We start from the raw sequence: 22,756 nt of genomic DNA, 5'->3' as shown, positions 1-22,756 counted from the left end.
CTGACTCCTCATCTGCCTGCAGGACAGACAGCAAACCCTGCTGCCCTGGCTGCGGAGAAGACTGGAGCCCCATGGAGCGTTCAGAACGTTCCAGGCCTCCTGGAGTCCAAAAGAGGTGGTGGCTGGGACACTCATCGTCCTAACAAGAAGGTCTCGTTCTAACAGGCACCTGTGCTCAAACAACGGACTGGACCAGGGTCCAGGGAAAGGCCTGGAGGAGGAGAAACTGCAGGAAACCCAGCGGCCCCGTGTGGGAGTGTGCTGTTCCGTGGGAGTGCGTGTGCTGTTCCGTGGGTGTGTGCTGTTCCGTGGGTGTGCTGTTCCGTGGGTGTGTGCTGTTCCGTCAGAGTGCGTGTGATGTCCCGTGGGAGTGCGTGTGCTGTTCATGGGAGGGCGTGTGCCGTTCCGTGGGGGCGTGTGCTGTCCCATGGGGGTGCGTGTGCTGTCCCGTGGGGGTGCGTGTGCCGTTCCGTGAGTGCGTGTGCCGTTCTGTGGGAGTGCGTGTGCTGTCCCGCGGGAGTGCGTGTGCTGTCCTGTGGGGGTGCGTGTGCTGTTCCGTGAGTGTGTGTGCTGTTCTGTGGGAGTGCGTGTGCTGTCCCGTGGGGGTGCGTGTGCTGTTCCGTGAGTGTGTGTGCTGTTCATGGGAGTGTGTGTGCCATTTCATGGGAGTGCATGTGCCGTTCCGTGGGGGGCTGTTTGCTGTTCCGTGGGGGGCTGTGTGCTGTTTGTGGGAGTGTGTGTGCTGTTCCATGGGTGTGTGTGCCGTCCTGTGGGAGTGTGTGCTGTTCCTCTCAACGTCTCAACAACCAGATCATGCAAAGCAGGCGCTCCTCCCAGGTCTCAAAAAGGGAAAACAGTCCTGAAAACAGGCCTCACTCATGATGTGACGGCCCAGGACTGCACCATGGCCCGTTTCTAGCGCTAGGCTGGGCCTGCAGTGAAGGGGCTGGCTCCCCGCCTCTCACCTCCCTGGCTTGGTGACACCGCTGTCATCTCCAGGCAGCTCAACAGCATCAATGGCCCCCTCCAGGCGGAGCAGGATCACTGTGGGTCGAGGAGGTGTCAGGGGGAGGCCCCACCCAGCTGCAAGGAGGTGGGGAAGGTGGCACTTACTCTTCAGCTTTGCAATGTCTTCCAGCTCCATGTTCAGCCCTGAGCAAGAGAAAGGCAGCAAAGGCACAGTCTGCATCACGCTCGTGCCAACAACCCCGCCCTTGAGAACCAGGATTCCTGGCATGGAAAAAAGGACACCAACATGGGACGGAAGAGGCCACACAGAATCCGTGCAGGCCAAATCCACCAATAGGTGAAGGAAGAGGCCATACAGGCCAAATCCAAACTGGAGACACCAAGAGGAGCAGGCGTTTTACCTTTATTTATCTATATTTTTGAGACAGGGTGTCACTCTGTCACCCAGGCTGGGGTGCAGCAGCGCCATCTCTGCTCACTGCAACCTCCACGTCCCAGGTTCATGCAATTCTCGTGTCTGTCTCCCGACTAGCTGGGACTATCGGTGTGCGCCACCACACCCGGCTAATTTTTGTATTTTTAGTAGAGATGGGGTTTCACCATGTTGCTCAGGCTGGTCTTAAACTCCCGACCTCAGGTGATCCACCAGTCTCAGTGTCCCAAAGTGCTGGAATTACCAGTGAGCCCTTGTGCCCGGCCGGGTGTTTTACCTTTAGAATTAACATTTGTGAACACATCTGTGCGTATGGATGTATCTCCACGAAAACACCCAGTAACGATGACCAACCCGCTGCCGCATCGCGGGTCTTGAAATGCTATCTTGCAGGAAAAGAAAGCAGGGCTTCTTGGAGACCTGGCTGATTCCAGGTCTGGAGCAGGACATGAGTGTGAAAAATCCTGACTCCCAGACAGCAAAGAGGCCACAACCACCGGGGTCAAGACACAAGAGCCCACACGAAAACACCTCAAGGAGGAGCAACTGAGGTCAGGAGTGAGATTCAGGATGGAGCATGGAGCAGGACCAATCCTCACACGTTCACATACATACATTCAGTGATGACACTTGATTGACTGACTGACTGATTGATTTTTGAGACGGAGTCTCGCTCTGTTGCCAGGCTGGAGTGCAGTGGCGCGATCTCGGCTCACTGCAACCTCCGCCTCCTGGGTTCAAGTGATTCTCCTGCCTCAGCCTCCCAAGTAGCTGGGATTACAAGCATGCACCACCATGCCTGGCTAATTTTTTTGTATTTTTAGTAGAAATGGGGTTTCACCGTGTTGGCCAGAATGGTCTCAGTCTCTGACCTCGTGATCCACCTGCCTCGGCCTCCCAAAGTGCTGGGATTACAGGCGTGAGACAGCACACCCGGCCCACACCCAGCATTTATCCCACCTTTCCTGTGTGAATGGGATTACCACATAGCTGATGTGATGCAGAGCATGGTCCTAAGTTATTCCTGCTAACTGACTAAATGATGGAATTAGCACACTACCATCTTGCAATCCCCCAGTGATTAACATATTCAGGTGTTCAGCAGCAACAATGTTAACATGGGAAGAAACTGGAAAGGAGATACTGTAAGCCTCCTGATAGAAAAGACATCCCATCTGGAGCCAGGCAAAGGGTGGCCGCAGTCTAACTGGGGCCCTCAAGCCACCTAAGTTCAGAGTAAACCGGGGAACTCGTGTGACTGCCCCTCCCGTACAGATTCAGACTCTGCAAGGTAAACGGCCTGGGCTCTTCAATAAATAAACTGTGAGGAAAAGAATGGACCCTGCCAAGCATGGTGGCACACGCCTGTAGTCCCAGGAGCTTGGGAGGCTGAGGCAGGAGGATCACTTGAGCCCAAGAGGTGGAGGCTGCCCGAGGTAGAGGCTGCAGTAAGCCGTGATGGCACCACCGCTCTCCAGCCTGGGTGACAGAGTGAGACCCCATCTCCAAAGGGGTGGGGGAACGAATAGGGATGAAAACTGAAGTTCCGGTCCCGAATGAGACGGCAAAAGCCCACCCCACCACACGTCCCCCACTAGTTACAACAAAAAGCCCTGCACATCAAGTAACTAACAAAACTGAAGAGTGGAGAAGACCCCGTGGTGATGTTCACACAGCCCCGGGGGTGGGTGGATATTTCTCCCACGTTATGTAAGCGACTAAATGGCAGCTGCCGAGATGAGGGAAGGAGACCTGTCAGTCTCCCCACCCTGCGCCAAGTGAAGATGGAAAGAGGTGGCCATCCACCCCATTAGAGAGGTGGGGTTGGGGCACTGTGGAGAGGAGGGAGGTGGAGTGTTCAAAGTCCCAGGAACCCCCTCCCCCACTGCAACTCCCTGCATGGCAATCTTAAGAGCCGGTGGCAGTGATGCACACCTGTGGTCCCGGCACTTTAAGAGGCTGAGATGGGAAGATCCCATGAGCCCAGGAGGCCGAGGCTACAGGGAGCTTTGATTGTGCCACCACATTCCAGCCTGGGCAACAGAGTGAGACCCTGTCATTTAAATATATGTATGTATACGTATATATATGTGTGTGTGTGTGTGTATATATATATATGGATTCTAAAGCCAGAACACCTGATAACTTCTGTGCTAAACAAATGCCAAGTTTGCAAACTCACTCTCTACCAAGCAGCCATCCTGGTGAGAAGGGTGAGGACGGGGCTACCCAGGGTCCAGGGTCCCCATGGTGTCCATCCACATGTGCGATTTTAAAGGAAAATGGGGGAAGCTGATGCTGTTTACACCTGGAGATGCTCACAAGCAAGTAGTGTCACAGCAGAACCTACGAAGATATTCACACAGACTCCTAGTCAGCTGTTTACAGAGGCCATGTAGAAAATATGGACAAAGGCCAGGCGCGGTGGCTCACGCCTGTAATCCCAGCACCTTGGGAGGCAGAGGCGGGTGGATCACCTGAGGTCAGGAGTTCGAGACCAGCCTGGCCAACATGGAGAAACCGTCTCTACTAAAAATACAAAATTAGCCGGGCTTGGTGGCACACGCCTGTAATCCCAGCTACTTGGGAGGCTGAGACAGAATTGCTTGAACCCAGGAGGCGGAGGTTGCAGTGAGCCAAGATCGCACCATTGCACTCCAGCCTGGGCAACAAGAGTGAAACTCCATCTCAAAAAAAAAAAAAAAGAAAGAAAATATAGACCAACTGACAACATCCTTGAAGGGTTTCCACGTTTTCCACGTATGCCATGACTAGTGCTGTGTGGAAATACACCTCTGGACAAACATTGGGAATGAACCTACAGGCACAGCAAGTGATGCATGCCAGATTTGTAGGTCATTTAAAAATGCAAAATGCCCTTACAGTGAATATATTTAGTTTTCCTTCCTTTTTTTTGAGATGGCCTCACTGTCGCCCAGGCTGGAGTACAGTGGAGTCATCTGGGGCACTGGAACCTCTGCCTCCCGGGCTCAAGCACGCCTCCCACTTCAGCCTCCGGAAACGCTCGGACCACAGGAGCACACCACCACACCCGGCTAATTTTCTGGTGGGGGCGAGGTTTCGCCATGTCGCCCAGGCTGGTCTCAAACTCCTGGCCTCACGCGATGCCCCCATGTCGGCTTCGCAAAGTTTTCCAGTTTCACACAGCAGAGGCCAAGCTGATACTGGCTGGGAGGAGACATAGGTCTTTGCAAAATACCAGAACTACTGAACAATACCAGCCCTTCCACGGGCTACAGGTCCCTGAAGAATTCACACCCAAGAAGCCTCTGAGAGAAGCGAATGCCCTGCAGTGCCAGCCTGAACAGATGGTGCCCAGGCCGACCACACACAGCCACAGGGCAGGCCGCCCACGGCAGCAGCGCAGGCCTCAGGACCGAGCAGCCTGGCTATGAACGCACCTGGGCTGGTGGAGTCCGCGCTGAACTCCGGGTGGGGCTCGCCCTGCTGCGCCGTCTTGGTCTGCTCCTCCAGCACCTGGTCTATGATGTCCAGTCCCGAAGCCAGGTCATGGGGGGTCAGGTCAAAGGATGCCGATTCTTCACACATCTTCTCCTGGAGCCCAAGCACACCCGAATCACCACAGAACAGGACAGGATCGGGGGTTCCAGAAAGCAGAAATGGGGTGGGGGTGCAGAAGGCATAGGAGGCTGACAGCCAAGTCCCCAAAGCCATGGCCTGGGGTCTCTAAAAGGCCAGGCCACAAGCAGGTCCAAACATGACTGTGTGGCCCACACCAATATTTAGAAACTATTATTTCAGGCCGGGCGCGGTGGCTCACACCTGTAATCCCAGCACTTTGGGAGGCTGAGGTGGGCAGGTCACTTGAGCTCAGGGGTTCAAGACCAGCCTGGGCAACGCGGGGAAACCCCGTCTCTACAAAAAATACAAAAATTAGCCGGGCGTGGTGGTGTGCACCTGTAGTCCCGGCTACTCGGGAGGCTGAGGTGGGAGGATGGCTTGAGCCCAGGAGGTGGAGGCTGCAGTGAGCCAAGATCACACCACTGAACACCAGCCTGGACGAGAGAATGAGACCGTCTCAAAAAACAAACAAACAATTATTTCACTGGAGTTGCCAATGATTCTTTTTTATTTTTTTGAGATGGAGTCTTGCTCTGTCACCAGGCTGGAGTGCAGTGGTGTGATCTTGGCTCACTGCAACCTCCACCTCCTGGGTTCGAGCGATTCTCCTGCCTCAGCCTCCTGAGTAGCTGGGACTATAGGCACACGCCACCACGCCCAGCTAATTTTTTTGTATTTTTAGTAGAGACGGTGTTTCACTATGTTGGCCAGGATGGTCTTGATCTCTTGACCTCATGATCCGCCCACCTCAGCCTCCCAAAGTGCTGGGATTACAGGCGTGAGCCACCGCGCCCAGTCAACTTTTTTTTTTTTTTTTTGACACAGAATCCCGCTCTGTCACCCAGGCTGGAATGCAGTGGTGTGATCCTGGCTCACTGCAGCCTCTGCCTCCAGGGTTCAAGCGATTCTCCTGCCTCAGCCTCAGGCCATGTGGCCAGAAGGGCAGAGACACTGCAGGCGAGACCACACGCCTGCTGCTGCCGAGGGCAGAGGAGACAGCCCTGGCCCAGGCCGACCCCTAGCTGGCTGGAGGGAAAGGGTCTGGTGAGCGGCCTGTGGGGGCCCTGTGCCTGACGGGCAGGTCCCTCGCCCAGCTGGCCAGTCTCCAGCCCCAGCAGAGGCATCGGATTGGAGTGGGACGGGTGGCAGAAGCTCCTGGTGTGCTCAGTCCTCAGTAGCTGGGATTACAGGCGCCCACCACCTGGCTAATTTTTGTATTTTTAGTAGAGATGGGGTTTCACCATGTTGGTCAGGCTGGTCTCGAACTCCTGACTGCAAATGATCTGCCTGCATTGGTCTCCCAAAGTGCTGGGATTACAGGCATGAGCCACCATGCCTGGCCAAAAAAATATTTTTTTGAGACAGAATCTAGCTCTGTCATCCAGGCTGGAGTACAGTGGCATGACCACAGCTCACTACAACCTCTGCCTCCTGGGTTCAAGCAATTCTCCTGTCTCAGCCTCCCAAGTAGCTAGGATTACAGGCACCCGCCACCATGCCTGGCTAATTTTTTGTATTTTTAGTAAAGATGGGGTTTCACCATGTTGGCCAGGCTGGTCTCAAACTCCTGACCTCAAGTGATACGCCCACCTCAGCCTCCCGAAATGCTGGGATTACAGGCGTAAGGCACTGAGCCCGCCTGCCAACATTTCTTTAAAACCTGGATTTCCGGCTTCTCTCAAGTCAGGAGACCTGGCCTACCGTCTCGCCTGGTAACAAGTGCCTGGAACCGAGTGAGGGCCGAGGGTGGCCACTGCAGCCCTGGGCACTGGGCCCTGCAATGGGGAGCCTCACCCTCAGGGAGCTTCATCCCAGGCTCTGGAGTGGCTGGCACAGCTGACCCCAGGGACCCTTCTCCAGCACCATTCCTGGGACCACAAGACCCCAAGCAGTGGCCACAGAGGCAGGGTGGGGGTGGCAGTGGGAGCCGGAGTGGGAGTGTGCTGGGGCCGGCAGGTGGGGCTGGGAGGGCCTCTACAAGCCGCTCCTGCAGCTGCGGCCACGGGGGTAAGTGGCTGTCTCCATAGCAGCCCTCCCAGGGGTCAAGCCATGTGGCCGGAAGGGTAGAGACACTGCAAGCGAAACCACACGCCTGCTGCTGCCCTGGTGAGAGAAGCCAAAGGCAGAGGAGACAGCCCTGGCCCAGGCTGACCCCTAGCTGGGTGGAGAGAAAAGGTCTGGTGAGCGGCCTGTGGGGGCCCTGCGCCTGACGGGCAGGTCCCTGGCCCAGCTGGCCAGTCTCCAGCCCCAGCAGAGGCATCGGATCGGAGCGGGAGGGGGTGGCAGAAGCTCCTGGTGTGCTCAGTCCTCAGTCCTGGGCACCCAGGGCTTCAGGAGTTTGGCCAGAGCCCCTCCAGAAAGGTTTGCATCGCTCTTGACAAAAACGCCAGAAGAAACAGGAGGCATTTAGGAGGCCAGTGGAGACTCACCACATTGTGAGCTTCGTCGAAGATCACGACTGTCCCCTTCAGGTCAATGTTGTGTGCTCTGCGGCTCTACAGGAGGAAGAGAAGGGACGCGGCGCTGGAGCTCACGGAGGCCGGGAAAGAGGGAAGCCAAGGCACGTGCGGCAGGCATTGAACATCAGAAGTGCAGATGAGAAACAGCACCGGTGACGTCGAGAGGAGAGGCCAGACCTGGATGGCAACCTGGCAACACCGCCCCACCCCAACCAGCAGTTTCCCATACCGGGAGATGCTCATGCACAGCATGGAAAGGCACGTGCCATGCTCAGCAAGAAAGACGGCCACGATGCCCCGGGAGCCCCCGGCCACCGCAGTCAGGCAGCCACCGACCAGAGGAGCCAGGAAGACCCAGACCCAGCAGTTCCCTGCCCCAGCCCCACTCAGGGAGATTTACAAACCCAACTCCCAGCCAGGCATGGCAGCTCACGCCTGTAATCCCAGCACTGTGGGAGGCCGAGGTGGACGGATCACGAGGTCAGGAGTTCGAGACCAGCCTGGCCAACATGGTAAAACTCCGTCTCTACTAAAAATACAAAAATTAGGCGGGGGTGGTGGTGTGCGCCTGTAATCCCAGCTACTCAGAAGGCTGAGGCAGGAGAACCACTTTAATCTCGGAGGCAGAGGTTAATGTGAGCCAAGATTGTGTCACTGCACTCCAGCCTAGGTGACAGTGTGAGACTTCATCTCAAAAAAAAAATAAAACCCAACTCCCAGGTCCCACCCACAGAGTGTCATGGGAGCAATCTGGGGTGGGGTCCAGCTTTGGTACTTTTAAATTTTCACAACTGGCCAGGCGCAGTGGCTCACGCCTGTAATCCCAGCACTTTTGGAGGCCGAGGCAGGCGCATCATGAGGTCAGGAGATCGAGACCAGCCTGGCAAACACTGTGAAACCCCGTCTCTACTAAAAATACAAAAAAAAAAAAAAAAAATTAGCCAGGCGTGGTGGCGGGTGCCTGTAGTCCCAGCTACTTCGGAGGCTGAGGCAGGAGAATGGCGTGAACCCGGGAAGCAGAGCTTGTAGTGAGTGGCGATCCCACCACTGCACTCCAGCCTGGGTGACAGGGCGAGACTCCATCTCAAAAAAAAAAAAAAAAAAAAAAATTCACACATTAAGATGTCCATTTTAAGTGTACTGAGTTCTGGCAGTTATGTGTACCATATAACCACCAGCCCCACCCCTGCCTTTTCTATTAATAGAGTGTCACATAAATGGAATAAAACAGTAGGTCCAGCCGGGTGCGGTGGTTCATGCCTATAACCTCAGAACTTTGGGACGCCAAGGTGAGTGGATCACAAGGTCAGGAGTTTGAGACCAGCCTGGCCAACATGGCGAACTGCTGTCTCTACTGAAAATACAAAAATTGGCCGAGTGTGGTGGCGGGCACCTGTAGTTCCAGCTACTCGGAAGGCTGAGGCAGGAGAACTGTTTGAACCCGAGAGGCGGAGGCTGCAGTAAGCCAAGATCACACCACTACACTCCAGCCTGCACCACACAGCAAGACTCCATCTCAAAACAAAAAACAAAAACACAAAAAACAGTAGGTCCTCCTCAAGTGGCCTCTCTGGGTTAGCACGTCCAACACTCATCGGCTCCCTGCTGCTGTGTGACCACAGTCCACGCCTGTGGCTGCTGTTGGTGTTCGGGTACCACGGTCTGTCCATTCACCTGTGGATGGACTCACGTGGGCTGCTTCCCAGTTTTGGCAACTGCAAACAAAGCTCTGGTAAACCTGCACACTGAAGTCTTTTTTTTTTTTTTTTTTTGAGATGGGGTCTCCCTATGTTGCCTAGGCTGGTCTCAAACTCCTGGGCTTAAGTGATCCCCCAGCCTTGGCCCCTAAAGTTCTGGGATTACAGGCTACAGGCGTGAGCCACTGAGCCTGGCCACATATGAACCTTTGAACACGTCTTCCCTTCTCCCGGCTCGGCTGTTTGCCGCACGTGTTTGTGGAGTGGCCACACAACTTCACAGCGATGGATGAGATCCCCCTGTTCCACATCCTCATGCCACACTCAGGGCTTCTGAATTTCAGCCATGCTAGTGGGACCGCAGTGTCGGCTCCCCGTGGCTTTAATCTGCCTTCCCCTATGACTGGAGATGCTGGGCATCTTTCCATGTGCTCAACTGGCCATTCCATCCACCTTGGTGAAACGTCTGTCCAGATGCTCTCCCAGTGGTTAACTGGCCATTCCATCCATCTTGGTGAAACGTCTGTCCAGATGCTCTCCCAGTGCTTAACTGGCCATTCCATCCATCTTGGTGAAACGTCTGTCCAGATCCCTTCCCAGTGGTTAACTGGGTTGTTTGCTTAGTTATGAGAGAATTTTACATACTCTGGTCAAAAGTCCTTTGAAATCAGAGGAGGGCTGAAAAAATTTTTTTAAGTCCTTTGAAAGACAGAAGTATTTTCTCCCTTTCTTTAACTGTGCTTTAATTTTCTCAACTCTTCCAAAGAGTTGAAGCTTTAAATTTTGGTGAAGTCTAAATTTTAATGTTTTTCTTTATGGCTAGTGCCTTGTGTATTCATACTAAGAAATCTTTGCCTACCCCAAAGTTGCAAAAACCTCCCCCATGTTTCTTTCTATAACTTTTAGTTTAGCTTTTACATTTAGGTTTATACAGAGTAAAACAAGAGTTAAGATTCACTGTTTTCCAAACAGATATCCAGTCGTTCTTAGCACCATTTTTTCAGAAAACCAAAAATCAACCCTCATTTCCTCTCTCAATTAAATTGGTGTGTTTGTCAAAAAACAATCACCACAGGCCGGGTGTGGTGGCGCATGCCTGTAATCCCAGCTACGCGGGCCGGGTGTGGTGGCGCATGCCTGTAATCCCAGCTACGCGGGCCGGGTGTGGTGGCGCATGCCTGTAATCCCAGCTACGCGGGCCGGGTGTGGTGGCGCATGCCTGTAATCCCAGCTACGCGGGCCGGGTGTGGTGGCGCATGCCTGTAATCCCAGCTACGCGGGCCGGGTGTGGTGGCGCATGCCTGTAATCCCAGCTACGCGGGCCGGGTGTGGTGGCGCATGCCTGTAATCCCAGCTACGCGGGCCGGGTGTGGTGGCGCATGCCTGTAATCCCAGCTACGCGGGCCGGGTGTGGTGGCGCATGCCTGTAATCCCAGCTACGCGGGCCGGGTGTGGTGGCGCATGCCTGTAATCCCAGCTACGCGGGTGGGAGGCTGATACGGGAGGATCGCTGGAACCCAGGGGCGGGGGCTGCAGTGAGCTGAGATGGTGCCACTGCACTCCAACCTGGGTGACAGAGCGAGATTCCGACTGAAAAAAAAACAATGACCACATGCGTGTGGGTCAGCTTGAGTTTGCTGCCTTCTCCATGGGCTGCAGGCCTCTGCCTGAGCTGGGCCATCTCCACCTCCACTCCTGCAGCTTTAGAGGAGTCTTGAAACCAGCGAGGTGAGTCCTCCAGCTCTGTTCTTCTTCACGGTCATCTTGCTGTTTTAGATTTTCTGCGTTTCCGTGAAAGTGTTAGACTCGGCTTACCAGCTGCGATATAACTGTCCCAGGGAGGGGCCTGGTTGGGTTAGAAGCTCTCCAGATGGTTCCCAGGGGCAGCCAGGGCTCAAAGCACCAAGTCACCCACAACCACGGCAAACCTCACCCGCTCTCCGTGGGGTTCTGCAATAGCTTCCCAGGAGTCGGCCCCCCAGCCGTCCCCACACTCACCTCTTCCCTTGCTCTGCTGTGCCTGCTAAGGCTCCCCTCAGACCCACCAGCATTCCCCATCTCCCGCCGACATCGCACTTGGGCCCTGCCCACTTGGCTCTCTGTCTCCACCGCCTCCCTCTGCTCTATTTCCCTTCAATATTGTCAGCTCACGTGCTTACTCTTTTGCTGTCCACCTGTCCCCACCACTAGAATCAAAGCTCCATGTGAATGAAGCCAGTCTTGCTATGCCTGGAATAGCACCCAGCACGATGAGCTCTCAATAAATATACACCCCGAGAATGAGCAAACCAACGACGGGATCTGGTAACGTCACCACGCCATCGTCACGCGAACACACAAGTCACTGACCTGCGGCATGTGATCCCACCTGCACTAAATAAAAAGTGTGGGGCACAAAAGCGTGTGGGTGAGCACAGGCTACGAGTAGGGGAGTGAGTGTGCAGCTGGCTACCTGGGGGGAGTGAGTGTGGGGCTAGGCACTGCGGGGGGAGTGAGTGTGGGGCCGGCACACGCCGGGGGGGAGTGAGTGTGGGGCTGGACACACGCTGGGGGGGTGAGTGTGGGGCCGGGCATACAGCGGGGAGTGAATGTGGAGCTGGGCACGGCAGGGGGGGAGTGAGCGTGGGGCTGGGCACTGGCGGGGAGTGAGTGTGGGGTTGGGCACCGGGGGGAGTGAGTGTGGGGCCGGGCACACGCTGTGGGGGGAGTGAATGTGGGGCCGGGCACACGGAGGGGAGTGAGTGTGGGGCTGCGCACACAGGGAGGAGGGGAGTGGGGCCGGGCACACACTGGAAAGAGGGGAGTGAGTGTGGGGCCGGGCACATGCTGGGGGGGAGTGAGTGTGGGGCTGGGCATGCGCTGGGAAGAGGGGAGTCAGGGGGCTTCCCGTGTTCTCAGTGCCTCCTGTGGCCTGACGTGAAGGAGAGAACCTGAGCTGTCAGAATCAAGAGCAGGCACTGGCCTATGGACCACAGCCTGGAGGTCTCTCCTCACTCCTGCCAGCCTACCCACTCCCAGATTGCTCAGAAAACTGACCTGTGGCCTGGGGCTGCTCACAAGTGTGTCTGGCCAGGTTGAGCCCCTGCCCAGTGACAGAGGTGAGTCCTCCCACCCAGGCCTGCTGATCTAAGGCCCTGAAGCAGCAAAGGCTTGGACGGCCGTTCCCAAGCCCAGGCACACCCCTGGACATCAGGAGTCGTCAGCTACGAGGAGTGAGCCCCCACCTTGGCATCCAACAAGTAATTGTACGGCATGAAGATGATGTCGGCTTGCTGCTTCAGGTTCCGGGACAGGTAGTAAGGGCACACCCTGGGAAGGAGGAGACAGGAGAAGATGCTGTGAGCCCGCCATGCAGGGGACGGTGCCCCGAGGCCGAGGCCGCCATGTCTTCTGACCCGGAAGGAGCCCTCGTCCTGCGCGTAGGGCCCAGGTGGGAAGCTGCCGTCTAGGATGGATGGGGAGTCCACGTGAGTTTCCAACCATGTAAATCGTCGTCTCTTTAAAAACTCGATGGAAAAGAAAAACCAACCCTATTCCTGGATAGAAACAAACACAACACAGAACCACTGAAAAAAAGCAGAGCTGGGCCGGGCGCGGTGACTCACGCCTGTAATCCCAGCACTTTGGGAGGCCGAGGCGGGCAGATCACAAGGTCAGGAGATCGAGATCATCCTGGCTAACACGGTGAAACCCCATCTCTAAAATACAGAAAATTAGCCGGACGTGGTGGCGGGCGCCTGTAGTCCCAGCTACCTGGGAGGCTGAGGCAGGACAATGGTGTGACCCCAGGAGGCGGAGCTTGCAGTGAGCCGAGATCGCGCCACTGCACTCCAGCCTGGGCTACAGAGCCAGACTCCATCTCAAAAAAAAAAGGGAGGGAGGTTTCCCCCTCAATATAAGAAAAGCTTTATTATAACTTGAATCTCTGAAGTTATAAGAGGTGGACATAGGAGACATTTGCTGTCCTCAAAAGAACAAGGCCGAGCTACCAGCACCAGCATGGGAAGCTATCCACAACGCTGAGTGAAAACAGCAAACTGCAGAAGAGTCTGTGCAGACAAAGCTGTGCTTCCACACACAGACACAGGCCTGCAGGGCTCCGTCCACACTCCACGGTAGCCACCAGGGGTGGCTGAGGGCCAGGGAAGACGGAGACAATCTTTTACTCTATCTTCCTCAGAGCTCTGCTTAAACTTTTTCATACTGAATGGTGGTTAGTTTCATAATTTAAAAACGAACAAAGAAAAGGGAAGAAACATATCTGGGCCTCCGCAGCTCACAGGAGAGCCGGCCACGGAAGGGGCCTCCGCAGCTCACAGGAGAGCCGGCCACGGAAGGGCAGTGGTCACGGCCTCACTGAGGGGTCTCACCTGTGCTTGCTTCCGCTCTTGACCAAGTCCTCGATGTCCAGGATGGGGCTGGCCAGCTCCTGCTCCAGGCTTTTTTCTGCAGGTGTGAGGCAGGGGTAAACACACCGTCAGGGTCCACTAAGTCCCAGACCACAAGGGGATGCCCAGGACAGAATGGCTCCCACACGGCGGGCAGGGCTGGGCGTCCCCCCACCAACCGTGAACGCGCCACAAAGCACCCACTGAGGGTCTCAGGTGCCCAAGAGAGGCCCCCACCCGAGTGATCCCGAGGGAACCCTCCTCTACCCCCAGAAGGCCTGAGGTTCAGGGTGGACCAGACGGAGGCCAGCAGGATCCTGAGGGTTCTACGCATCCTCTCCGAGACAGCCCAAGACAGGACAGGAGTGGCAGCTACACTCAGCCCTCCTCAGGGCAGGGAAGAACAGCCCCTCAGCCTATCGCCCCAGCCCACACAGGCATCTCCCACAAACCCCTGCAGGTGCCCCTGTGATTAGCACCGTCACTCAGCTTCCCTGCCAACCACAACAGGCCCAGAACTTCCAGCTAAGGGAGAGCCAGGTTTTCCTGGGCTAAATGGCGGCCCACTCCCCTCTGCAGCATGGCAGCCCTGGGAAAGGACACTGCCTGTACTGGCGGAGAGGCCCCGGGCAGAAAAGGCTTCAGGAGTCAGAGTCTGGGGGATGTCCTGCCCCTCCCTTGCCTCTACAGCACAGGCCCCCAAACTGGAACCACAAGAATTCCTTAGGGAGCTGCTTAAACACAGACAGAACCAGAGACCTCTTCTAACAAGCACCCTAGAGACTCAGGACAGCCACGTGGGGCAATGGGGCCTCCCCCAGCTCCCGACTCCATCATGGCTGCTTTGTGCCTGTCCCCAGGAGGTGCCAGGCCCCCCGAGGGCCAGGACTGAGCTGCAGAGGCCAGAAGCGCACACACACGCACACGCGCACACACACACACACACGCGCGCACACACACACACACGCACACACACACATACACACCAGCGATGACCCCACCCCAGATGCTCCCAGGGATAGCAGGGAAGGCAGGGGAGGAAAAGCACACCCCTGAACAGCACCATAGCAACAGACCAGCCAATCAGCATGCACTGCCACAAAGCAGCACTTGCCAAACCTTCCCTGGCAGACAGCTGAGGGCGGGGCGAAGACAGGAGCTGCGAGGGGAAGGGGGACAAGGGGCAGGGCCGTCCCAGAGGCTCTTCCCCAGGCTGACCCCAAGCTTGCTGTCCCCAACCAGAGTCCTCACAGGACGCAGGCCAAGAAGGGTGCCAGCTCTCCAGCTGTCTCCTCATTCGCCCAAAATACGCGCCTCCCTTCCTCTCAGACCCCTCCGGGAGCTGCAGCCCACTCTAAAGATGCCCAGGCCGGTGCAGGTGCTGCAGACACCCCCTCACAGCCTGTCCAGGTGGCAGACAGGATGCAAAGGTTCACGGCTAGGCAACCTCCTGCCAGCTTGGGCAGTGACAGCCAAGCCAAGGGGGACAGGCAGGGGCTGGCCTGTGTCTTCTTGGTCTGAGTCCACAGGCCTGGAGGAGGAGACAGATGGGGGCCCCAACACCCATAGGCCTAACACGGACAGAAGCAGCACCAGGAGGCAGTCAGAGGCCTCCCCACCAGGTCCCAGGCCCAGCAGCCACCGGGGCACTACCCTTGTCCAGGACCACGTTTGGCCAGGCCCATGCTCAGCGTTCCATGCTCTCCCAAGGACCCCCAATGCGTGGGACTGGGGACACCCAGCAGGCACTCCTGTCCTGAAAATCCAGGTGAGGACCTCGGAAATGACGACTGCTTGAGAATTTCCAACAGCACATCTGCCCGCCCCCCCGTCCCAGAGTCACGTTCTGCCGGCATTACCGGGACGAACCGGCAGCTCCCATCAGGGAACCTGGGGGCACAGAGGCAGAGCCCCTTCTTAGGACCACCAAAAAGGCCTGGACAACCACACATCAAGATGACTGAGGGTCCTTGGTGCCACAAGACCAAAAACCACAGCAAACAAGAAGCAACACAGAGGATGTCTCCAGCAACACAGCACATGCCTCCAGTAAGCGGGAGCCTCCATGCGGGCCCATGTTCCGCCCACCCTGTCCCTCCAAGGGCCCAGAAACGCCTGGTAGTGGGTCATACGGGACCACCCAGCTCAGTCCCTGCCAGGGGAGCGCCGCCCTAAATACAAGAGCAGCTTCAGGGTCCTCAGTCCTGGCACACTGAGCGCTCAGCAAACATGAGTGCAGAAAGCAGCCCACAGGACCGCGATGCCTTCTGAGTGCTCCGGGGTCACCTCACCTGAGCCTTGAGCCCCAGCTGAGGCAGGAAACAGAGGGAATCCTGATCCTACAGAAGCTCAGGCCGCGCCGACGGCACAGATGCCACCCTCAGGTCACAGAAACTGTAAGGGCAGCCGACGGGGGCACACCCTGCCACTGTCTCAAGGACCCCGTGATGAGCCCCAGAAGCCCTTGACATACCCGAGGGGCAGCCACGTGGGTACAGAAGCACCCCCGGCCCTCACAGGCTGTGGCCACCTGCAGTCACAGGGCAAGCTGCCCCGGCCGGCTCCTGTCACTCACATCCTGTCTCCGGAAGAGGCCCCAAGGCCTCCCGTGTCGGACCCACAGGACTCAGCCTGGAGTCACACTCGGGGCTGTGATTTTCCGCAGCAAAGTCAGCACAGGAAAAAGACACGTGGGGCGGGGTCGCGGGGGGCCAGACACGGCTTCCAGGACACCCTCCCAAGATGGCATGAGGGCCGGTCACAGGAGCACCTGCTGCTGGGCAAGCAACAAAGTCCCCAAAGAGAAAGCCGGTGTTCAGCAAAACCCCTACTGTTTGCACCAACAGTTTAGGTGCAGGGAGCCCCTCTCATCAGGAAATGGAGGGAGCCTTCCCAAAATCCAAGGCCCCAGGCACCAACCAGAGGCAGTCTTGCCAGCTGGCTGTCTCGGACCACTGTGTGAGCTCTTCCACACAGAAGACTAACACGGGTGGCCCCGAGTCAGAAGACAGTGCCCAGGTACATGGCTGCACTGGCTGCCCCACCACGCAAGCACAACCAGGCTGTGACACCACTGAGCTCCACCCTGAGAGGCTGCACACACTCCAACCCGACCCTGGTCCCACCGAGCTGCTTGTACCTTCTACATTGTTGTAGAAATGACAGGAGCGACTTGCCACCTTCTTGCGGCACAAGTGGATCTGCGGGAGGAAGGGCAGAGTGCACAGCTGAAGCACAGCCAAGAAAGGACCCGAGCCAGTCCCCACCCCCACCAGGTCCTCCCCTGCAGTCCCCCAGTGAACTTCAAACCCTAGCCCAGCAGGAGCACAGCCTGGGGCTCTGGACACCCAGCAGCACTCGCCTCGCGGACACTGAGCCGGAGTGGGAGCTCAGGAGCCTACCTGTATATGGTTACTCTCTTGTTTCTTCACCTCAGGATGGATGCACAGCTGCTCCCGGGAGCCTAGCACACACACCTTAGGCCTGGTGGGAGAGAGCACCATGGGTCGAGGAGGAGCTGCCTCCAACACCCACAGCGTGAGCTGTATGGAGACACACAGGAGCCTCGGCGGCCAGAGGAAGCAAGCATAACTGCAATGTGGCCCAGGCATAGGAATGTGGCCCGGGCGTAGGAGGGAGCTAGGAGACAAGCGGGAGGACTGGACAGAGGGACGAGATTCGACAGCTTCCACAGCACCCTGCCATTGGCCCAGCCACAGGAACCCGACAGAACACCAAGACACTGCTGGGCTCTGACAAGCGGCAGGGCCTTCTATTTCATGTGCAAAGCTGCACTGGGGGCCAGCCCTGACCTACCCCACAGCTGCTACAACAGCGCCTGCAAGGAGCTCAGGATGCCAGCCCAAGGTCAGCACACAAATGCAAAGCTGCTTCCTCACAAGTAATGGGCATTGGAGACAGCCCAGGCCCCACCCCACCCCTGGGCACCAGCGCACTGCACACTTTGGGGGAGCGTCTAGAAAGACTACCACCCTCCACCACAGCACAGCATGGGCTGTGGACCCAGCACCATGCCAAGCTGGTTTTCTTGAGGACCCCGAGACAGGTGTGAACTCGTCTGACCCACCGGTAGGAGGTGTTCCGAAGCTCGTTGATGACCTGCGTGAGTTGCGAGTGGGTCCTGGAGGCGTAAATGATCTTTGGGATGTCTGTGTAGCAAGCTGACCAGATACAAGCAAGCACAGAGATCACGGTTCTCAGACAACGTTCTCACGTGTCAAAGGCAGGTGGCATTCGGCTAACTCAGCCCTGCAGACAGCCAAGAATCTGACACCCCAGATACTGGTTTATCAAAAATGGGTAAAGTGGGCATCTGCCGTGCCCTAATTCAGCAAAAAAGCCCAACCCTAGGTTTACACCATGATGGCGAGAAATTATACGGCAGCTACAAAATTCTCCTAGAGTTCTGCTTGAGAGATGGCAGGAGTCCCCATGGGCCCACCCCACCCTCAGTGCCATCCCTTGCCAACCATCCCCACAGGAGTCCCAGGAGAGGCCTGGGAACTAGGGTCACCTATGGGGTCTCCAGCAGCAGCAGCAGCAGCGTTGCCCCAGGATGACAAGGCCCGATCCGGGAAAAGCTCCCCTTGAACCCTCTCAGCAATCTTGCGGGCAGAGATGCCGTCTCGGAGGTGCTCTCGCCAGGCCAGCGTGGTGCACAGCAGGCACAGCGTCTTCCCTGTACCCGTAGGGCTCTCCAGGATGCCATTCACCTTCTGAACGGAGTTGGGAGCAAGGGTTACGGGGAAGCCAGGAAGAGGCGAGGCCACACAAGCCACCCTGAGACAAGCTTCGGCAGCCAGCGGGCAGCTCTTTGCAGATGCAGAGGCCACTGTCAGGTGGTGACAGCCCCGTGGGACCGCAGAGAAGTCCGCAGGCAAGTCCCACTCTTGCCCTAAAGGGCGTGAAGCAACTCAGCCGCCATTAGCAAACGATTTGCAGAACGTTACCCAAAACGCGACAGTATTTTTCAGCCTAAATAGTAAGATGACTAATTAGGTGTCAAGTCTCAAAATAGGAAACTGTTCTGCATTTCTGGATTCAAACATTTACACTGTCCTATCTGATGTCCTACATACGAGCTCTCGGATGGGAACCTGAGCAGGAAACTCAGGGAGGGGAAGGGTGTGAGCCGGGTAAAAGACGGCACCTCAAGGAACCCAGGAAAAGGCAACCTGCGCCACTGCCACCTCCCTGCACCCCCGAGGTTCAAAGACCTTCAAAGTGAGGCTGGCCACCGGCTGCCCCTCTAATGGAAACGCTTCCCCCTGACCCGTGAATACCAGCTGCTCCTCAGAGAGGCCCCCAAGGCACTCCTAAGTCCATCACCCTCAAGGACTGTAGGGAAAAGAGAGCTCAGACTGTTACTGTGTCTATGTAGAAAGGGAAGACATAAGAAACTCCATTTTGACCTGTACCCTGAAAAATTGCTTTGCCCTGAGATGCTGTTAATCTGTAACTTTGCCCCAACCTTGAGCTCACAGAAACATGTGTTGTATGGAATCAAGGTTTAAGGGATCTAGGGCTGTGCAGGATGTGCCTTGTTAACAATATGTTTACAGGCAGTATGCTTGGTAAAAGTCATCACCATTCTCCAGTCTCGATAAACCAGGGGCACAATGCACTGTGGAAAGCCACAGGGACCTCTGCCCTGGAAAGCTGGGTATTGTCCAAGGTTTCTCTCCATGTGATAGTCTGAAATATGGCCTCGTGGGATGGGAAAGACCTGACCATCCCCAGCCCAACACCCGTGAAGGGTCTGTGCTGAGGAGGATTAGTAAAAGAGGAAAGCCTCTTGCAGTCGAGATAGAGGAAGGCCACTGTCTCCTGCCTGCCCCTGGGAACGGAATGTCTCGGTATAAAACCCGATTGTACATTTGTTCAATTCTGAGACAGGAGAAAAGCTGCCCTGTGGCAGGAGGCGAGACATGTTAGCAGCAATGCGGCTCTGTTATTCTTTACTCCATTGAGATGTTTGGATGGAGAAAAGCATAAATCTGGCCTGCGTGCACATCCAGGCATAGTACCTTCCCTTGAACTTATTTGTGACCCAGATTCCTCTGCTCACGTTTTCTTGCTGACCTTCTCCGCACTATCACCCTGTTCTCCTGCCGCATTCCTCTTGCTGAGATAGTGGAAATAGTAATTAATAAATACTGAGGGAACTCAGAGACCGGTGCCGGTGCAGGTCCTCCGTATGCTAAGCGCCGGTCCCCTGGGCCCACTTTTCTTTCTCTATACTTTGTCTCTGTGTCTTATTCATTTTCTCAGTCTCTCGTCCCGCCTGATGAGAAATACCCACAGGTGTGGAGGGGCTGGCCCCCTTCAAAGGACAATCGTTTTTACTTGTCAATCCTCTCTCCGACCCCACCTGGAACACCAGCCCTTTTTATGACAGAGGCTGCCTCTCGCCCGGAGGGGCCTGGCTGGAATGGGTCGGGAGAGGGAAGCACACCCCGTCCTGGCTGAAGCTCCACCCACCCGCAATCCTTTCCTCGGGGCCTGTGCTCTACCTGCTGCAGACATTCCAGGACCTTGGTCATGTACTCCTGTTGGCATTTGTAGGGCTGGAAAGGGAAGTCTACGGTCACACCATTCAGGACTATCTTGGGCATATCAGCCTGTTCTCAGAAGGGCACAGAGCGTGGCTGAGGGACAGGCTATTCGGGTCTGTGTGAAAAAACCACTTCGAACATCTTAGGGTCTCAGGCACTCCTGGTAAGCGATGCGAGCATGTGCACTGGGACACACGCTGTTCTCTTCGAGAATCCCTACGGCGCAGACCTGGGAAAGACAGTGAGACTCTGTTTGTAGACAGCCTTTGTGGGTACCGGGCCACTTTCCCAGGCGTTTCCAGAAGTCCCTCCTGTGGAGAGGGTCGGAGGGCAACCCTGGTATATCCCATCTCAAGGAGCTGGCGGGGCGAAGATGCGAAGTGGCTGGGCCTTGCCTTATCCTCCCGCCCCACGACTCCGTCCTTCTCTGGAAGAGACGCCCACAGTGCTGCAAGTTCCGCCCGCAGTAATTCCGTGACTTCCACAAGAGCGTGAGGGCTGAAGAGGCAAGCGGCACCCCTCCCGGCCTCACCAGGCGCAACGTCAGAGCGGAGGGTCTGAACCTCAGGCCCTGCCTCTCCAGCCCTCTGCCCTCCTGGCTGGCTGGAGGCCATTCCCCATCCCGCCCGGGTGGGCAACCAGATGCAGCCAAAGTAGCGAAAGAGCATCGCGGGATGCCAATCCGTGCAGCCCTCAGCAAGTCACTCAACTTCTCTAAGCCTCAATCCCGCCTGGGAACTGGGACTAACAGACCAGATGCGGACACACTGAATGTCGGCCCTTCCCTCCAGCCCGGGTCATGGGCTCAGCCAACGCCGCGGCGCCAGCGCCCACGAGCGCAGGAAACTACAGGTCCCAAAATGCAGCGCGGCCAATCCGCCGACCCGCGGCCCCGAGGGCGGCACGGGGCCTGCCGGGAGCTGTAGTTTCGAAAAACCGCAACGCGCCTGGGAGCCGCTCGGGTAAAAGAACCACTTGTAGGGTCACTGCGACTCACTGCTCACTTGTCTCCGCGGCGAACCTTCCAGAACCGGGGGCCCTCAGGAACTCAACCGACTCCACTCGAGGGCCGCCACCCGTCCCCAGCTGTCAGCCAGTTCAGAGTTTTCGCGGGCAGAGGCGCGCAGTCGGCGCTGAGCCCACTGCACTTCCGCCCCCCCACTTCCGGTCCGTTGCTTTGTGCTCCCGGCGGAAACTGTTCCCCCGCGGAGAGGGTCCGCCTGCTCTTCGGCTCCTCCAGGCCTACGAGGCCTTTTGCGCGTTCTGTGTCCGGCTCCGCTGCCCAGTGAACCTCACTTCCATCGCCCACAGGCAGAAATCTGGGGTCCCGCCCGTCTCCTCCCTTGATGTCATCCCCCACCAGGGTCTCCGTTCCACTACCGCCTCTCTAGGCCGAGCCACCACCATTGCCCGGAGAGCTGCACGGGCCTCCTCCCCAGAGGCATCTTTTTACTGCTCGAGTGTGAGCCGACCGCTTTCCTGAAAATTTGAAAACGGCTGCCCCTTGCCCAGGACCCGGCTCCTGAGAGCCCTGACCGCCCCCTCTCCTTCCTCTCCTGCGGTCCAGCTTCTGCTCGGCTCACTGTCCCGCAATGGTCCCGGCGGGCCTCCCTGAGTCCCCAGCACCCGGCACTGGCTGGCAGCAGGGCTGACTCCAAGAGCGAGGCCCGCACCGTTCTGTGGGGTCAGCCCAGCGTCACGGATGTTTGTCTCAGGCGGCCCCAGCCCCCATGCCCCAAAAGGCCCCAGGAGGAAGTTGGCGCTGCGTGACCACGCACGGCCGGCAGGCAGCACTTCCTCGTGGCTTCCTCATGGCTGTGTTTAACGTCCACTGACGGCACATGCGAATGCCATGCGTGCCCATTGCCCACGGGTGTGCGATAGTGCTCGGAGAAGCCCCAGCACTCACTGGCACCCAGCCCCACGCGCCTGTTCTGGTGAAGGAACTGCAGGCTGCCTCTCTGAGACTCGGCGGGGAGCTGAAGATGAGACCAGCCACACACACTTGTTGAATGAATAGGCACCAAGCACAAGTTTCGGTGCCCCCCGTACATGCTGATATGGTTCGGCTCTGTGTCCCCACCCAAGTCTCACCTCGAATTGTAATCCCCACGTGTGGAGGGAGGGACCTGGAGGGAGGTGGTTGGATCATGGGGTCAGTTTCCTCCAGGCTGTTCTCCTGACAGTGAGTGCTCAGGAGACCCGATGGTTTAAAAGTGGCAGTTTCCCCTTCTCTCTCTCTTTCTCCTGCCGCCATGTAAGACCTGGGAACTGGGACTAACATAGACTTCACCTTCTGCCATGATTCTTTTTTCTTTGAGACAGAGTTTTGGCTCCGTTGCCCAGGCTGGAGTGCAGTGGCACAATCTTGGCTCACTGCAACCTCTACCTCCTGGGTTCAAGCGATTCTCCTGCCTCAGCCTCTCAAGTAGCTGGGATTACACGTGCGCACCACTAAGCCCGACTAATTTTTTATATTCTTCGTAGAGATGGAGTTTGACCGTGTTGGCCAGGCAGGTCTTGAACTCCTGACCTCAGGTGATCCGCCCGCCTCGGCCTCCAAAGTGCTAGGATTACAGGTGTGAGCCACTGCGCCCAGCTCTTCTGCCATGACTGCAAGTTTCCTGAGGGC

At 56.9% G+C, this 22,756-nt stretch overlaps 1 protein-coding gene across 10 annotated transcripts in view; it reads right to left on the bottom strand.

Annotated features, from left to right (window-relative positions):
- RTEL1 (regulator of telomere elongation helicase 1) overlaps positions 1-21,315 on the bottom strand; it is a 42,581-nt gene extending 21,266 nt beyond the window's left edge. For 8 of the 10 annotated variants that reach the window (XR_008516784.1, XM_054541398.1, XM_054541399.2 and 5 more), the window contains exons 1-12: positions 21,122-21,315; positions 20,083-20,353; positions 18,084-18,285; positions 17,637-17,730; positions 16,951-17,032; positions 16,689-16,749; positions 13,532-13,607; positions 12,386-12,470; positions 7,435-7,500; positions 4,825-4,978; positions 1,114-1,152; positions 966-1,044 (exon numbers count right to left, since the gene is read on the bottom strand). Coding sequence is in view for 9 of the 10 variants with exons in the window: in XM_054541398.1 (XP_054397373.1) it covers positions 966-1,044; positions 1,114-1,152; positions 4,825-4,978; positions 7,435-7,500; positions 12,386-12,470; positions 13,532-13,607; positions 16,689-16,749; positions 16,951-17,032; positions 17,637-17,730; positions 18,084-18,285; positions 20,083-20,184 (1,040 nt within the window). In the remaining variant the exon portion in view is untranslated. 10 annotated transcript variants of the gene reach the window in all.
- Positions 21,316-22,756: the final 1,441 nt, after the last annotated feature.

The sequence above is a fragment of the Pongo abelii genome, chromosome 21 (assembly GCF_028885655.2).
Source record: "Pongo abelii isolate AG06213 chromosome 21, NHGRI_mPonAbe1-v2.0_pri, whole genome shotgun sequence".
NCBI classification, from domain to species: Eukaryota; Metazoa; Chordata; class Mammalia; order Primates; family Hominidae; genus Pongo; species Pongo abelii.
Note: the sequence above shows the minus strand (reverse complement) of the source record. Positions and strands in the feature narration are given on the sequence as shown.